Source organism: Camelus dromedarius, chromosome X (genome assembly GCF_036321535.1).
Source record: "Camelus dromedarius isolate mCamDro1 chromosome X, mCamDro1.pat, whole genome shotgun sequence".
Lineage (NCBI taxonomy): Eukaryota > Metazoa > Chordata > Mammalia > Artiodactyla > Camelidae > Camelus > Camelus dromedarius.
The window spans coordinates 24890645-24909581 of record NC_087472.1 but is presented as its reverse complement, the minus strand read 5'-3'; the positions used below and the strand labels follow the sequence as shown (position 1 = coordinate 24909581).

Sequence of the window (18937 nt, the reverse complement as noted above, 5' to 3'; positions counted from 1 at the left end):
CCCAGAGCCCTGTACATATAGCAAGTACTCAACGAAAGCTAGCTATCATGATGACTGATACTATTACAAGCAGTGTAGCTTCCCCAAAAGCCTCAAATATTATAATAGACAAACATGAGAATTTTCTAACCAATAATAGAGAAAATATTATGGAAATTACTTTGTATCTTTTATATATATATTTTCTTATCACATATATCTACATGGATAGACTAGACAATTTTTTGATATAGGTTAATTCTTGCTCCTACCCTAAGGTCTATATTAACAGCAGAATAGCTGTTTTTGGTGAACATTAATGTAAAAGTCCAGCCCACAGAAATCAAGGTGACCCTGAGGGATTAACAGGGATCAATGGACTACACTTTTAAGTAGTGTTGAAATGGAAAATATGGTGAAAATGGTGAATGTCCCCATCAATAAACACACCCTTTTAGACTTTCAGATGTGTTTCTAAGAGAATGAACCTAAATTTTAGATAAATATGTTACTCACCACAGCAAAGACAAAGTCAAGATACTTGATGTTGCTGCCATTCAGCCTAAGTAGAGCAGTTTGAGGGTGGCAGCTGCCAGTCACGTCTGTTGTATTGGGATTGATGTTAAAAACTGAAGCAACCTTTAGGAGAAGAGGTGAGAAAGATACGGATGAACTATAAAAATCTACAGCAAAAGCTTATATTCTAATAACACCAACTTCACAGTGAACAAAACACCTTGTGTCTGGACACGGATATAAGTGTATGATGTCTTACTTTCAAAGTTGGCACAGGCCCCCAAGCTATGACTCAGAAGACTTTTTTTTTTTTTAAAAAAAAGAAGACAAGAGGGAAGCTTCCTCAAATAATGAGCCAAAAAAGAACACATTTTTAATGGAGCACAAAAGCCATCTGTCTGGCTTAAGTCGCAGGACTCTGGAAATGGGGTTGGTTGGTCAGCACGACCTCTGTGGTCTCAGTGAAGCATTGCAACCAGAAGTGCCATCGTGTACTCACATCTATTACCTATCTATCCAGCCATACCATTCAAGCCAGCAAATAGCTAGAGAAACAGTGGCGCTGTTCCATACAACCTACAGTGTGGTTTAGATAAAAGTTTATATTTTAAACTAACTGAAATAAAGATCAACCACTTAGATTCTGATCTACTGATGGCAGACAGAATCTAAGCCCCCAAGAGCCCTTTAAACTGCTAGGTTTCCTGCTGGCCAAGACAATGCCTTGATAGCAACATTAACTCTTCATGGTTATAGTAACTCCTAACTAATCAAAACTCTACAAGTCAACATCAAATCTCTATTTAATTCTGCATCATTCTAATAACACTACTCTTGGGCTGAAGGTTGGACCCACTACATTTGAAAGGAGATATAAAAAGAATGTATCAATAAATAAGCCTTTATTTTATATCTGGGCTCCAACTCTACCTCTTAGCCTTAGATCAAATCTATTCTTTAAAATCTCTGATTCCACAGGGAACTATATACAATATCTTGTAATAACCTACAATGAAAAAGAATATGTATATATACATATGTATGACTGAATCACTATGCTGTACACGAGAAGCTAACACAACATTGCAAATCAACTATACTTCAATAAAAAGAAGTAATAAATACATAATTAAAAAGAATGTATCAATAAAAATAGGCAACTATACCTTATCTTGAGTAATGTTCAGTTGCAGCCCCATGGTAGCCAGAAGACAGGTACCATTGCTATTCTTCACTGCATAGGATCCAACCTCGGGTTTTTCCTTTGGAGTGGGTGTTGTGGTAGGAGCTGGCGCAGTGGTGGGAATGACGGGTACCACTGTGGTTGCACTTTTATCTTTATCACACAGAAACTCTGAGACAAAGAACAAAATAAGCTACAGTAAACTTTTTCTTAATTCATAAAGCCAGGGAAGAGCGAAATATTTCTCACAATTGAAGACCAAAAGGGTTGTATTCAGGGAAGAGGTTCTCAAACCGCTGCTTCATATGTAGATAATGTGAAGAGTTATGACATGGCCGATAGGCTCCCAACACATACAAATGCTGCACCTACTCACACACGGCCACACACGCATCTTTTCAGACCCTTGAGTCCTTTTGTTCCTCAAAAAATCACCCGCCTCTTGAGGTGAAAATCAGATTAAAGTTTGAAAACATTTCACTCCTACCTAGGCCTGCCCTCTCCTTTCCCACATACAAGCACTCTAAGGAGGGAGAGTGTTTCCCTGAAAATAGTTTAGAAATCATTGAGGGATGTAAACACAAATAAACCTTTTACCTGTGTTACCCTTACAGCAAATCACAGGCATTTCAACCTCTTCTTAGGAAGTGCTGGTAGCTTTTCAGAACTCAATGAGAAATTATTGTTTATTTTCATGAAGTCATATAAAAGTTATAAAATCAATTTATAAAAGTCAAGATTAGAACACAGAAATCCAATTTCTAAGCTTTTGTCTTGGATCTTCAAAAGCTAAAAAGGATCAAATGTTATTTGAGGATTTGCTCAAACAATGATTAAGTTTTATCAGCTGAAAACTCAACAGGTAGAGCATTTTAAAAGACTCTCCCAACACATGTACATGAGAAACTTAAAACTGCAAGTTCCAAGAATAAGAATTGCTGTTATTTATAAAAACTTTATAGTCCAGTGTAAATCTTAACATACAAATGCTCTGAAATAACAATTTCAACTAAAGCTACCCGGTATACTGTAATCTTAACTTAGGACCCATGCATCGAAATATCCACTTTAAGTACTCACCTTTTGTGCTCACTGTGCCATTTTGGACAAAAGCTTGTACATGAACATCCCAGTAGTGCTGGACAACACTATTCTGTTCTATAGTTGATAAACTATTGCATCTAAAGATGTCATTCAATGGAATTGTGAACATCACACGGTCATAAACAGTAAAAACTTCTGTAAAACAAGATTAACAATAGCTGTTTCCAAGAAGGTAGGAGGGATGTGATCGTATAAAAATACACATTGGACTTTCATTTCTTCTGCTGCCTGACCCCATCCCATCCCTGAAGTGACAAAGGACAAGACCTGTTCAGGGACTGACAAATTCACTATGGCTGAAACATAGATAGTAAGAAGAAAGACGTAATGGGGATTAGGAAGGAAAGGTGAGTCGCAGGTGGTCACACACTGATGCATCTTCTATGATCTAAGGACAGTCTGGGCTTGATTTTCTTAGCAATGGAAGGTTAGCTTCAGTTTTTAAAGCTGGAAATAACACATCATTTATTTTAAGGAAGATGGCAAAATTGTAGAGGACAGGCAGAGTAGAAAACTTTTAAGTAAAGTTACTTAAGAGGAAAACTAGTTAGAAGGCTGAGGGGCTTGGTTAAGGTGAAAAGTGAGTAGGGGTTGCCTAAATCAAGACAGTGAGGGGCAGCAGAAAGACAGCAAAGAGGCCAAATGTGAAAGCACATAGCTGAGGTAGAATCAATACTGATGAAGCAAGGAAGAGAGATGGAATATTCAAGGATTTTATAGTAAATCCTTATTTTTGTGCTACTATCCCAATGTAACTTACAGTAACTAAAATGACTTTTTGGAACCTCTTCCTGGATAGAATTTAAAGACTATTCCAATTCAGGAAATCGTCAGAATGTGAAAGCAGTAAGTTGCCGCCATTCTGTACAGAGTTATTATAATAATCCATGTAGTGAAACTTCAAAAGGGTAAGATCACACTTTTCCACCCAAATGGCTTAGTTCCTTTTGGAGAAACAGCAAGGAAGGAAGGTATTCAAGGTCCTTAATATAAGCTGCCTTCTGTGCCTTTCCATCATGTAGCAAGGCAGCTAACTTCTGCTGCCTTGGCACCCCCTACTGGCCAAAGGGGAAAACAATTTTTTTCCTAACCAGTGAACTGGAATATTTTTCTCCAATACTGTCTCTCACTGTCAACATAAGTAAATAGATACAGGAACTGGCTGAATATAGACAGATCTCAAAAACAAATGACTGCAAGGGACGCGTATAGCTCAGGGGGTAGAGTGTGTGCCTAGCATGCACAAGGTCCTGGGTTTAATCCCCAGTACCTCCATTAAAAAAAAAAAAAAACCTAACTACCTCCCTACAAAATAAAATTAATTAATTAATTTTTTTAAAGTGAGTGCAAAATCAAGTTGTAGACATACTGGAGTTACACATAAAGCTATGTCATTTTTCAAACAATGTGTTATTTATGAACATATACATAGTCAAATACAAGGCTATGCCCCAAATTCCCAAGAGTGATTTCCTCTCAGGAGGCAGGGAGGAAAATGGCTCTGGGGAGTGGGTACAAAGGAAACTGAGGGCATCTGTAAGGTTCTATTTCTTTAAATAAAAAGATGAGGCATTCAATAAAAATATATATATATACAGATATCAAAAAAAGATGAGGCAAATATGGGAAAAATGGCATTAATTAGTTGTGGGTAATGGGTACATGTGTGGATCTATTATATTATTCTGTCCTTTTCTGTAATTTAATCATGAAAAAAGTTTTTTATAGAAAACAGCAGCTTCAAAGTCACTTCAATTATCAGATGCCTAAAAATAAAACACTGAATTATTTCAAAACCTGTCAACAGTCCATTTAAGGAAACCATTTTAAATCTCAAATATTACAGATAAGTTAGTAATAAAATTGCATCTTCCCCTGTTAAAAAGGAGGGAGATACAGGTGTTACCATTTCAGAGCCCAGTTTTTCAATCAAACCATTCAGATTAAACCTCATCTGCTTTTACTGCCACCCCCCTTGGTCCAGGTACTCATTTCATCATCCCCGGATTCCTATAACAGCCTCTTAACGCTGGCATCTCTGCCTGAAGTCTCCTCACTTACTAATTAATCCTGCAGAACATTCTTTATAAACTACTCTCTGCTCCTGAGATATCATTCTCCTGCTTTAAAACCTAAAATGGTTCCCCAGTGCCTATCCCATCAAGCTAAATGCCTTTCCTTGGCTTCCAAGGCCCCCTATAATTTAGACCCACTGCACCTAGCCAGCTTGATCTTCCTTCTACTACGCACACAGCCTCTATTTTAATTGGGCAGCTCTCCAATTACTGCTGCACATACTATGCTTCCCCCTGCTGGAAATATTCTGCCCAAAATTCTCCGCTTACTCAAATTCTACCATTGGGTCTACTTTCAGCTCAGATCCTCCTCACACCAAGCTTTCTCACTCCTCTGATGCACGCTGACCTCTGTTCCTCATCAGGACCACCTGTCTACAGGCATCCACAGACGGGCTCAGGGGCTATGTACCATATGCAAAGTTTACTCTGTATTTTGAGAGAGGGGGTCTAGAGCTTTCCTCACATTGTCAGAAAAGACTTATGAACCCTCCACCCCCAAAACACAAACAACAACTTCACATTGATCTTAATGCTTTCCAATTTTTCCATATAACTCGGGGAAACATCTTCACTTTGTCTCTCCAACTAGTTTTTAAGCTCCTTAAAAGTTAAAAGGGCATTTTTTTTCTTTTTGGGGGGCAGCAAGGGGGAGGTAATTAGGTTTAATTAATTAATTTATTTTTAATGGAGGTACTGGGGATGGAACCTAGGACTTGTGCATGCTAAGCGTGCGCTCTACCACAGAGCTATACCCTCCCCCTCCAGGGGCAAATCTTAACACTAGTTCTGAAAGAAAATATAGGGCAGAAAGCTAAATATACAAGATAGCCAATAACACACTTGTTTTAGCTATCCTCTCAAACTAAGAGATCAGTAAAAGGAAAACTAGGATTTGTAAGAGGATCTAGGATTTGATTTTTCAAGTCTCAGTGACACCTGCCAAATTTTACATGAGCTCATTCACTACTGGGTCCTTAAAATATGATCTTTTGATATCCATAAATCCAAATGAGTCACTCATCCCCCAGTTCAGGAAACTAAAGGCCATCTACCTGTGCGTCTGGAGTCAGAATGAAATAGTAACTGTGAGAAATGCTAAGCTACTATAAACACCATGTTCATAACCCAATCTCAGTGGGGCAGGGAGAAAGGAGAGAATTACATCCCTAACAAAATTGAAACCTCCATTATCCATATCTCAAAATATTTTAATACACATTTCAGTTCCAGTAGTTAAAAGAATGGAGTAATTGCCAATGCCTTCCCAAGTTCACTGTGACGTAAAACTGTTTCAAAATAGCAGCAAATGTCTACTTCAGCCATCTTACCTTTTTTCACTTTTCAGTCAAAATCCTATCTAAATGGTAAAAAAGATATGAAGATGAAGCATTTCTGCTGGTCTCAGGCTACTAAACTTGTACACATTTAAAATAGTTATTAGTAAAGGATTTTCTCATTCATTCAACACTTGTTGATTGCCCACTACTGGATGAAATAAATGATAATAAATAATCGTTAAGTGCATGGACCCTACAAGCTCAACAGACTGGTTCAAACACCAGCTCACACGCTTACTCGCTTGTGTGACTTTTGGGAAAGATATCAAATCTCATCAAGCCTCATTCCCTTTACCTATAAAGTTGAGATAATATCTACTTGCTGTTAAGGATTGAGATTCTGCTGGCAACATACTTAGGGTACCATCTGGTACAGAGTAAAGCACCTGGCAGTGACAGCCAATATCATCACTGTGTCAAACACTGTGCTGTGCAAGACGATACAAAGATATGACATCTCTATTCTAGTTAGGAAGATGGATGTGCAAAAAAGATGGTCTTTAAATGATTTACATTTTTATTATTAATAAAGAACAAGAGAACACAACACAATCCAATTCTTAAAGTTACCTTTTTCTTTAGCATCAGGAAATGTTGTGCTATCATTAGTGTTGTAGGAAAAGAAGATGCTGTCAATTGAATAAGCAGACAGCTCCTTTGTAAAATTCACAGTCCAGGAAAAACCGGATCCAAACTGCACAGCGATTTTGGGACCGTTGTGGTCATCCCCACAGAAGCTTCCGTTATATGTGGCAGTACCATGGTCTGAAATGGTTACATTTTTCTAAAAGAAAAAGAAGTTCGGGGGTCAGGCACAAACAGGCAGCAATGTGCACAAGCATTTCCACAGGGGACGCCACTTCAAGTCTATTTCACTCACACACGCACACACACGCTGCCAGGCTGCCCTCTGTCTGCGCTGACCAGTCTCAGATTCTTCAACCACACACCAGTCCCTCTGAACAAATTTATGCACATCTAAAAGGAAAAGGAAAACTGGCCTGAACTTCTGTTAAGCTGATTTCTTTTCAATCAGGCTTTAAGCAGGCAGGACTTCAACCAAAAGAAAATAAGGTGAAAGGATTGAAAGATACTCCCCCCAAAAAGGAGATTTTTTTTTTAATGGAGGTACTGAGGATTGAACCCAGGACCTCGTGCATGCTAAGCATGCGCTCAACCACTGAGCTATGCACGCCCCCTCAAAGGAGATTTTTTAATGGTAAGCTATTTTTAACAAGGGCAAGCTTTGATGTTAGTACATGTTTAAAACATTATAGAAGTAGTTAGACCTGAAACACCAGTCTTCAGATCATATGCCCTTAACCAACTACAAATAAACTCCAAGGAACTGATGAATTAAAATACTCATTCCAACACTAAATAGAATACTTTTAGGTGTACATGTTAAAATAGCTTCACAGAATTTACATGTTAAGTCAGTTAACATATGAAATCTTATTTGTATAAATGCATGGAAAAGGATGAAAAAGAGTAGAATTCAATTCCTACTATATAAAACTCAGAGAAAAAAAATACTTACAAAAGTTTTGTTTGTGGTCTCATAGCGTATTGTGAAATTCATCTGCCATTTTGCATAAAGGCAAGTGGCTTTTTCCGAATTGGTCAAATTAAGTTCCAATGCATAAGATGAGACAGCTCCTAGATTTAGTAAAAAGATTAAGGTTTTTAATTGTGCTATATGCCAGAAATTGACAAAGCATTGTAAACCGACTATAACTCAGTAAAAAAAGATGAAAAGATTAAGATTTTTAAATTGGACTACAATATAAAATAAAAACAAGCTCTGTCTACTACTGAAGTTCAACCGGCTCTCAAATGAAACAAAAGTATTTTTAACACATATGGTATCTACCTTGGTGATTGGTTTGATCTTTTATCAGAATCCTGTTGATAAAAGTCACCTACCCCACCCCAAAGGAAGGGTTACTCAACCTAGGATGTTTAGGTAATGGCACGGACTGGTGCCATTTGCCTTCTACCTCCTAGTAATCATTTCCACACTCATCTGTGCCTTGCTAGTTTTGTTTTAGGCAATTATAGTTTACTTGTTAGGACTTTCATTTTTTAAGGTAAATGAGGTTAAGGGGAAGTTGTGGGAGGGGTGTTAAACTCCTGCTTCTCTGAAGTCAGCTGGTGGCATTTTCTCTGCAAAAATTATGATAGATCTATTTCTGCGGTCTTGTTGCTTTAAATCCTGTCACAAGCTACATGACCTATGACACTCAGATGTCTTGACAAACAATTTTATTCTGACGTGAATTAGATGTGAGATAAATCTTTCTAAGCATGTGTACCATGTGACCAAAGGAAGTGTTGTGAAGGCTATTAGAGCCATAAGCAAAAGGTTGATTTTTATAAATGTCACGTTCATCATTTTTGTTTCATTTAAAAATCCAACTGATAGAATGCCTAATTAATCTTTTGAGATGGGCTGAAAGTCACTTCCTACATTCTCAACCTGCTCCCTCTCTCTTAGCAGACAAACTTTTCAGGGACAGAAAAGTCTTGGGACTTTTCAGCTAACTTGACTCTGATCTTCTACACTAGGTTAAGCACAGGGACATAACCTATTACACGGAAGAGCCCCAGGACTCAAAATACGATACAGCAGCAAACACAACAGCAGCATAAATGACGAGCAGCCATCTGAGGATTTTCTTCACTGTCTCACACCCCACCCAAGGGGTGAGCTGTATCCTGTTAAGAGAGCTGTGTGTCCCTGAATGATATCTGAGCACTCCAGCGTCACCTACAAGCAGGGACATGCTACAGACTACAGAGAATCAAGTCCTAAGAGGAATACCAAGAAGGCATGCCTCAGCAACAGCTTTCAAGCCGTACACAAAAGCCGCCGTCATGCTCCGGAGACCAGGCTGCCTCGCCAGGCCTGAGTCTCATATGCTAGACGGAGTTCGTGGTGACTGACAGTGCCTGGATGTATCGGCCGAGGCTTGAAAGGGCCTTGGGAAGCCTCGGAAGGCTTTCCAGCCATTCTACCCCACATCTAAGTACCATGTGGAATGGAGCTGTCATCACTGGTCCCAGGCTACCCTGGAGCGGTGCTGAGATCTGCAGCTTATATTTTTTCTAATCAACCGGAGGCCTGCTTTCTGTATGCCATCTCTCTTGGTCTGGTCGAAGGGCCCTGGCTTTAACATATCCTCCTTGCATTCAAAGCATTCAAAACTATTAGAAAACACAGAGAGAAGCCTGGCAGGCATTAATCATTTCCCTTCCAAAGATACCTGAGTAACAGGAAGAAAACAGTGGAAAACAGGGAGAGTATCAGTGTGGGGGGGGGCAGCTTCACAGAGCAGAAGGCACAGGCTGTGGTTCAAGGTCACCAGGACATTAAGTCAGCACAGCCTACCTGCCAGCCTATAAATGAGGCCTGAGAAATGCCCTGAGGGCCCAGCACCTTCTGTTCTAGAGCCTTCCCAGCCCTTCTCCCTGTGAGAGTTAGGCCTTTTGGAGCTTCCTCCACTCCTCCATCTCCATCTGTGATTGCACAGAGACCACTTTTACTCAATGCCTATCACCTCAAAGTCGACAATCCCAAAACTAAAATTCATTCTTTGACTTCCTCCAAACTGGTCCCCTCCGCAGCCTCAGTAGCTCTGAAGGACAGGCAGGCCTCGAACAGCCACTCAGGCTCACAAGGTTTTGGGAATTAGCTTCTACTTCATCCTCCTCGTGAAGTCCTATTGACTTTGTTCCTTCAAATTCCCTCTTAAACCCAGTCTTTGCCTTTTATTTCTACTCCCAATCCACCACCTCACCCTTAACTTACTACAGAGGCCTCCAGCCGCCCCTAGAGGTGCTGTGGGGTTAATGGTCCTCAAATACCTCTTCCTCTCAGGACACTTGCTTGTTCAAAACCTTTTCCTGGCTCCCAAATTCCCACATTAAATTTAAATTCCTGTGCCTGACTTTCAAAGTAATCCTTAATCTTGTCCCGCCCTATTCCTTCAACTTCTCTCAAGCCACACTCCCAGAACACACCCTTTAATCTGGTTAAACTTGTTCCACTGGACCCATTCCCAAGCTCTCATCAACCTCTACCCCAGGCTTCTCTTGTTCCTACGCTTGAAACTGACTTTCTTCTATGACCTAAATGTTTGCCTCAGGAGGGATTTCACTCTTTTTGGCTGCCCCCAAATCTAAAACAGAACCCCCTACTCTGCCTTTTTTTTTTTTAAATTTCTGGCAGATATCAGCACCTGCTAGAACAGTTGAAAATGTTGGATATTTGCTTTCCCAGCCTCCCTTGAGGCAAGGATGGGCACTTGTGTTAGGCTCCATCTAATAAAGGCATCCACTCCAGATTTGGAACAGGGCAGCGAAATGGAGGCAGGGATGAGTTATCACCCTCAGGTGGAAGCAGCTACAGCAGGATCAGGCTCCCAGGCAACAAGGGCAGCAAGCTAGCAGCAGTGGCCAGGGGTGCAGGATACAGTTTACTGCTTGGCAGTGGTAGTGCAGTTCAGTAGTGAGATTTGGGGTATCAAACTAGGCTTTGCAATATATAGTTAAGAGCCCCGGTAATTCTGAGGTACCTAACGTACATTCTTTAGTAAAGTAAAACTTTATTGATGTGTAACATACATACAGAAAAGTACACAGCATACACGTAAAAGGGAAAAATGCACAAAGTATACAAATCAAAGAATTTTCACAAAATGAACCGACTTATGTCAGGAAACAGAACACTCCAAGAACTCCCCAAAGTCCCCTTGTTCCCTCCTCCAGTTACTAATTCCCTTTCAAGGGCAGCCACCATCCTGACTTCTAACAGTATAGATCAGTTTTGCCTGGTTTTCAACTTGATGTAAATGAAATCATTCACTATGCTCTTTTGTAGCTGGCTTCTTTCACTCAATATTACATTTGTGAGATTCACCCATGTTGCTGTGTGTGGTTGCAGTTTGTCATTTCTCACTGTCTGTATAGCCTTCTGTCAGTGGGTAAATACTGCACCACTTGTCTATGCTACTGCTGATGGACATTTGGATAGTTTCCAGTTTGGTTCTATTACAGATGGACTCATTGGTGAACACGTGTATGTGTGCTGGTTTGATATGTATCTAGGAGTGAAATTGTAGGCTCAAGACGAGGAGGTCACAAGATGGGCCAACGTGGAAGTGACCACCTGTGCAGAGTTGCTGAAAGCTAGTATGTCTATTAAAAAAATTAAAAAGTGGGGAAGGTCTCTTTACATGTGCTCATAGGTCAACACAGATGCCTGGGTTTCTTGGCACCAAATTTGAAGCCACTGGGAATACTGGCTGCCTTGAGATACAGGGTCATCTGTTTCCTGGGAATAGGACTGGGGAAGAGCAGGTATGCACATGTCCCAACATCTTTTTAATAAATTTCTTTTCTGCTTAAAATCAATGAGATTTTATTTCTGTTGCTTACAGTTAATGAGATGTCGTCCATTTTTCAGCAGCCATTTTCTCTATAAAGATCTCCTTGACTATAAAAGCCCTCAAGGAGCAGTCATAATGCATATCCCCACATATTTTCCACTATCCTGAATTATTCAGTTATTTTATGCCTGTAAATCCTGTCTCCCCTATTATCAGAAGCTCCAAGACAAGTTTTCAACTGTCACTTCGCAACAAACTGATGTGCCATGGTAAATTACAGCATACAGCAAGTAATCTGTTAACTAATAAAAAACAGTGCCAAAGCCTGTGAATGAATGATATACATGGATAGATTCAAGATTCCATTTTGATAAGGTCTCTGCCACTCATTTGAATTCCAATATGCTGTTAGACAGCTGATCTTATCTATGCCACAGGCCCTAGGAGTGTGTCTTTTATATGAATGTCATCTATCACAGATGTCATGGTGGGGGGAGACCAGGTCTGTTACTTTCATCTATCTCCTATCGTTCCTAGTAGCGCTGAATACATATTAGATTCTCAATAAATGCTGACTGATTATATCAAGGTGGAAATACCATGCAAGGACCTGGAACACAGCTTAATCTAATTACAGGAAGTCCAGCCTTTAGCTCTTCCAAATCATGAACCTAACCTATCAGTCTTCTGGATACTCCCTCAATCCCCATGTCAGTTTTTCTCCTCAGTAAATTTTGACATGGATTTCAAGCTAGGAATAATGCTTCTCACATAAGGTAAGTTTATAGTTGAAACATTAACACTTTGGTAAAAAATCTTCAGCAAATCATTTCCATCCTTATTGCTGTGTTTGATTTTAGAATAGCCAAACCATTTTTGTTTAAAAGGCTTTATGAGATTAAAAAACCACAGCTGAGTATATCTTAGAATGTGTAATTACTGAGCTGAGGGTTTATTCTCCAAAGAAAAGAAAATAGGTAACATCAACTTTCTCAAATTCAAATATCCTCTTAATAGTGTTTCCAAAGAGATCATTCACAGGTTCTTTTAGAACTCAGGACTCCAAGCATGAGACACTACGAAAAGTGACTAGGTTTAAAAAAAAAAGTGGCTAGGTTTTTACAAGTCTACTTGACCCAAAGTATAGTTGAAAAATATACATTTGTAAACAAGATGGGGGTGGAGTGGGAACATAATACTAGTGGTAAAACAAAACCAATGAAAAACAGACAATGATCTAAGAGGCAATATAATGAGGCGATTAAGAACCCCATCACTGGAGTTAAAGAACCAGAATTCAAATTGGGCAGTCCAATTTACCAGCTGTGAGACCCTGGGCAAGTTAACCTTGCTAAGAACTGTAGTGTTTCTCTCTAATACATCCTTCAAAAGCATGTAAGCCCTTCAGAGCTAAGAGAACTTTGCCAGACAAATTAGAGATTCCAGCTTAAAAATTTCCCTTCTAGTAAACATAGCATTTAAAGGGATGCTTCCCAAATTTTAGGTATGCCTACTTTCATCACAGTGAGTTATGGACTCCTGTCCTCAAACTCATCAATTCAGAATGGGTCTTAAAAAAAAAAAACATAGGCTTACAATTACCTATTCACTTTCTTCTCAATTCATAGGTTATGTCAAATTGTTCCCCATTTACAGTTCCTAATATAAGTACAATTACTGCATTCAGTTGCTGATACTCTTAATTTCTGGCAAATCTCTTTAAAAAGAAATAATATGAGTTTAAGCTAGAAATAATTTTTTAAGGTCAGAGAGTGGGTAAGGAAGATTCAACACCATTCAACTAATGGAAAGTGCTTATTGCTGAGTGGAGTTTGGCAGACCTCCAGAATTCTTTTGCAATGCACAGCAGGATACCAACAAGTACTTATAAAGTACATTTTTGGATCTGAGGAGATCTCTGATCACTTTAATCTGAAATTATGATCGGAATGCTTTAGTCACTCCAGGAAGAAGGGCAGTCTTCCCGTACCAAGTTACCACTGAAGTCGGCTATAATGCTGTAAAACAATCCTTGATCACAAATTCCACCCAAGGATATAGGGAGAGAAAGCTGCACTCATGAGAAATATCTGAATATCTATAAATCCTATCAGATATGATTACCAGCGACCAATGGATGAATAATAAATAAGCCTGTCCTTTCAAGAATCTCTATTAAAACTAGAATAATTTCAGCAGAACCTTGAAATCAAAGTTATTAGTGGTAAGGCTACAGAAAAATCTTAATGATTACTTTTTTACTTTTCGATCACCTCCAAAAGAAGAGAGACTGGCTCTTTGTGAATGAAAACCTTATTCTCCTTCTGAGCTCCTTCACAGTTCTCCATGTGAAGTTTCACTACTATGTAGGTATATGTGAAGGGGTACAGGTAAGATACTAGCATTATCATATGGGATTATACTTTAATAAATTGGTTTATACTTATGTGTGCTGCGTAGCACTGATCTTGAAGTTCTCAATCCAAAAACACACACACACACAAAAAAAAAAACCTTGTAAAATGTAATTTAAGGTTCAGAGAATAAAAAGACCAAGTTGGTCTGGTTCACTGTCAAATCCGCAGCGCCCACCAATGACCACCCTCAAAATTTTTACTAAGAGTTAACCATGTACTACCAGGGCCTGGACTAGGCAGGTAATGGGAAACAATAATACATAAGACAGTCTTCACTCCCAGAGACTAACACCAGAGGGGAGACTTGACCAGTACTGGGGAAAAAAAAAAGAGTGAAATATACACTAGCCTAATAACCTGAGTCTGGGAAAGACAAGATTTACTCCTATTCCTCCGGATAAGTCATCTGGCTGGCCTCCTTCCAACACTTAGGTCTCTGCTCAAACACCCTACAATGAAGGCCTTCTGACCACAAAATGTAAAGGAGGGCCCCCTCCCACTCCTATCATCTCCCTTTGCTTCTTTCTCATTACCTGCTTCATTCTCTCCCCAGTGCTTATCACTATCTGAAACTGTATCATTTACCTGCTGGGCAGTCTTCCTCCACTAAAATGTAAGCACCCTGAGAGCAGGGACCTTATCTGTCTCATCTAGTGCTCCATCCATTCCTTTCACCTAGAGGCTGGTATACAACAGTCTTTCCATAAACACTGTGGGAAGGAGGGACTCCTACTAGTGAAGTACACACTCAGGACACTTACCTTTTTCCCACCCAGAAAAGCCTCAACCTTATAAAAACCAGAAGTCAGACTAGTTACAGGAATCAACAACCACAGAATTCTGAAATCTGTGATGTCCCAAAGGGAACATAAGCAAGGATGCTTCTCATCCACTGGTCTCTTTACACTGCCTCCCTATAGTGTTTCTTCAGAAAGCTCTCTATTCAGTTATAATTCATTCAAATAAATACCAGCAAAATTTAATCTCTGTGAAAAAGACAGAGACTCTCAGAATTCTTTCCTATACTTACTCTAAAGCAGCTCTTCTTTAAAAGTTACCTGTTGGAGCTGGGACAGTTAAAAAGCTACAAAGTGAAATTGGCTCAGCTGGAGCACTAACCCTAATGAGACTATAAATTCAGGAACAGAGCCTCCTTCCCCCGTTCCCTCTGCATGAAATTCATAGCAGGTACTTTACAAATATTTGTTTTCAAAAAACTACACTTGGTATCCATTTTAATAAAAGTAACCTGCAAAACCCAGCAAGCAACTTAAGAATTGCTACATTTCTTTTTTAATCAAGGTACTGGGGATTGAACCCAGGACCTCCTGCATGCTAAGGCACTCTACCACTGTGCTATATCCTCCCCCAAAGAACTGCTAAAATCTTAAGAAACAAAAAAACACAGGAGTTTGAGCTCCACACTGAACCAACAGCTGGCAGAAAAAGCAGCTGTAGAGGAAAGGGGGTTTCATTTTCATCCTGGTACCTTTGAAAAAGCTGACCTAGGTACATTTTTAACTTCTACTTCTCCAAATCCTGTTCTGGACTTGAAAATGGAGGGAATCAATCTTGGAATTCTTTCAAGAGGATGAATCTAGTTAGTCCCAATCAATAAATGGCAAACTAGCAGATGAGCTGATGATGGGTTCTTTTATGTGCTTCTTTTTGCCTGTTTATTTCCTGCAATGAGCAAGCAATGCTTTTGTAAAAACAAAACAAAACAAAACAAAGCTTTCATTAAAAAACAAAAAAAATTGACATGAAAGGCAACAAGTAGGACAATGATTTTTTTTCACTTTCTCTAAACAGTAAGTGTTGTGTTTGTACAGATCCAATTGGCACTGAACTACTGATTAACAGATGCCTTGGTCAGATCTGTTCTAGTCACTGATAAGGTGCTTTTCGTTGTAAACAATCCTCTCTTAGGGTCGTTTGGCCCTCAGCGAGTGCTTCACAGGGGAGTGAAGGCTTCGAATTGTTCAAGCAAAGCCTCCGTGGCCCCCTTTCAGAAGGGCTTCGGAAGAGTTTCCTGCACCCTGCACCGTGTGCACAGCGAGACTCGCAATGTTTTGGCGTTAGGACCTATTTACTCTCTTATCCACTGAGGACCTCAAAGAGCTGTGGTTTATGTGAGTTACATCTATTGGTATTTGCAGTACCAGAAATTAAAGCTGAGAAATGAATAAAACACATCAGAGCCATCAGAGTGGTGATGTCATCACACACTTCTGCAGCCTCTGGAAAACTCCACTGTACTGATAAGAGGATGAGAGTGAAAAAGACAATGTCTTAATATTATTCCAAAAATAGTTTTGATCTGACAGACACCCCCCCACCCCCGCCCAGAAATGATCCTTAAGAATCACTAGATCATCAAGATCCCTTCCAATGCTACGGCTCTGGGGCAGGTTTTCTCAACTTTGGCACTTACTGACATTTTGAGGTGGATAATTCTTTATTTGGGGCGGGGTGCTGTCCTGTGAACAGTAGGGCGTTTACAGAGGCACACCTGGCCTCTTCCCACTAGATGCCAAAAGCAATCCCCAACTGTGACAACCCAAAATCTGTCCAAATAGTGCCAAATATTGAGAATCCCCCATTCCAGGGTGTTGATTTGATTCGACTGAAATGTGAATTACACAATGTGTACCTCTCATTGCCTTCTCATCAGGCCCCTAACGTATCTATTTCCTCTCCACTCCCATCTAGGTCTCCTCCTCCTGTGCTCTTACTAGGTCACAAACAAAAGAGTCTGGTAGCAACAAGCACAGGATTTATCAGGTCAGGAAGAGACATTCTGGCCAAAGTTCACCTTTCAGGCATAAAAGGCCTCAGGGATCCAATGCTTGGGGATGGGGGGTAGGGCACACGTAGCACCACCAGCCAACCTTCATCCAGCCATTCTTAGGATCTGGTAACAACCCAATCCTTAGGAAGTTACCTACCCTCCTCCCCTGAAAACGAGGTAATGGAGGTAACAGGCTAGTCGTGTGAGAGGAAAGAAGAAAAGGAGCTTCTGAAGGAAAGCCAAGAGGCAGTATACGAGTCTCAGATACACCACCCCTGAAACCTCAACCTCTGGGGACTTTTTCGTCAGTATCGAGCTGGGAGGAAGTAACAAAACTGATAGAAAACCGACGTCCTCAGCACCTCCAAGCCAGATATTCACACCCCACCAAAGTTCCTACTCATCCCTTTAGTCTCCAGAGGTTGGGTCCAAGTTCTTTCGCCTGGAAACTGCCCCAGCCACCTTAGATCCCTTCCCCCTCAAAATTCCAAGTACCAAGCTCAAATCCAGCATCGTTCCTCACCCTTCCTCCACAGCCACAAATCTGCACACCACCCCCACCCAACCCTCTCACTGCCCCTCAGACTGTACTCCTATCTGCTGATCCCCTCCCCCAAGCTTCTCCACGCAGGCAGTCTCTTCCCTCCCCAGTTTTCTCTCCCGCCCCGTAGTTTTCCACCATCTTCAAAACTCTTCCCTGATCCTAGGACTAGGACCCTCCTAATTGTATGTGCCACCCTGGAATCTGCACGTACCGTCCTTCTACTCTCATCACTCCTAAGCATCTCCCCCCAGTTACTTTCTACCCCGATCTGCTCCACTCCTCGCTCTTCCTTACCTACTCCCTGGGCGTCCACCCCCCTTACTTGCCCCTTCTTACTCTCATGGGCCCTTCTCCCCCCGCCATCCCTCGGTCAGGCCTTCTCTAGGTCACTGCTCGTCCCTCGGGCCAAGCGCCAACGCCCAGTGTCAGTCGTTCAGCCTCTCAACCCCCTCCCCCTGGACCAGTCTTTCAGGTTGTGGCCTCTGAACTGTGCGCCCCGGGCCCAAACGGAGGGACTAAGCAGGAGGGCCCGACAACTCACCCAGGACGAGGCAGAGCAGAAAAAGCCCGGAGCCCGGAGCCGGGGAGAGGCGGAAGCACACCATGATTCCGCAGAGCAGGCGGCGGCCGCGACGAGAGCAGCGACACCGGGGAAATGGCTCGCGGGAACCGGAGTCAGAACGCCGCTGACCACCAACCACAACGCTGCAAAAGCCAGGACTCGGCGCTTCAGCACGGGTCATAAGACCAGGGGCGGGGCTCTTTCTTACCTTCAGCCAATCTCCGCGTTTGAAAGCGGCCAGAGGGGTGGTGATGCAGGGCCCGGTGGGCGGGGCGACCACGCCCTGGCTTTTTGGTTCACAATCATTCCTACGCTCCTAAGAGATGTACGCGGACGGCCTTTTCTGAAGCAAAAGAGAGAGGATGAACTTTTGAAGGTGGGTAGGTAGTGGAGATCATTTCAGTTCCGACTCCTCGAGGAAGAAAATACTTTGGCCGGAGTAAAAACGGTTGCTAGGCATCACCACGTAATACCTACAGAAATAAAACATGATTCGATTCTCCAAACACTGTAGTTGGCCGTGCAGTTCATGCCATTAAATGGACAAGGGAGCTAGAGGGTAATATGGAGTTACTGAACGCCAGAGCAGGGCTTGGCCTTGAAATTCACTAGTTACAACACCCTATTTTTCAGATGGGGAAATTGAACTCAGAAAGAGGAAGAGTCTTCTTTAAATACAGAAAGAAACAAAATGAGGAAGAGAGAAATAAAATAGGACAGAGGGGGGGAAAAAAAACAAAAGATCATCCCTTTTCCTGCTACCCAGAGAGAGAGAACACTGTTATCTATGTATCCATTTCAGTTGTTTTTCCTTTCCCTATACACTTGTAAATATTCTTTAATTAGAGTTCATACTAAATATGCTATTTGGTATCGTTGACGGTTGAACAGATGAAACCTAAAATACTCAACAAATGAAAGCATTCAAAAATGAAAAATCTCAAATTGGGATAAAGCACTGATTCTCAAATGTTTCCAATAGAATCATCTGGGGATTTTTAATAACATATAGAATCCTCAACCTCATTCCCCAGAG

General features: G+C 41.0%; 1 protein-coding gene across 3 annotated transcripts in view; it reads right to left on the bottom strand.

Moving 5' to 3' along the window:
• The window catches only part of LAMP2 (lysosomal associated membrane protein 2), a 36295-nt gene extending 18214 nt beyond the window's left edge, over positions 1 to 18081 (bottom strand). The window contains exons 1-6 of one of the 3 annotated variants that reach the window (XM_010991652.3): positions 17881 to 18081; positions 7738 to 7856; positions 6768 to 6981; positions 2759 to 2917; positions 1662 to 1849; positions 496 to 618 (exon numbers count right to left, since the gene is read on the bottom strand). In XM_010991652.3, the coding sequence (XP_010989954.1) occupies positions 496 to 618; positions 1662 to 1849; positions 2759 to 2917; positions 6768 to 6981; positions 7738 to 7856; positions 17881 to 17944 (867 nt within the window). In that variant the 5' untranslated portion in view covers positions 17945 to 18081. The remainder of the gene's footprint in view (positions 1 to 495; positions 619 to 1661; positions 1850 to 2758; positions 2918 to 6767; positions 6982 to 7737; positions 7857 to 17880) is intronic. The other 2 variants (XM_064482794.1, XM_010991653.3) reach the window with 2 other exon arrangements.
• Between the last annotated feature and the right edge of the window lie 856 nt (positions 18082 to 18937).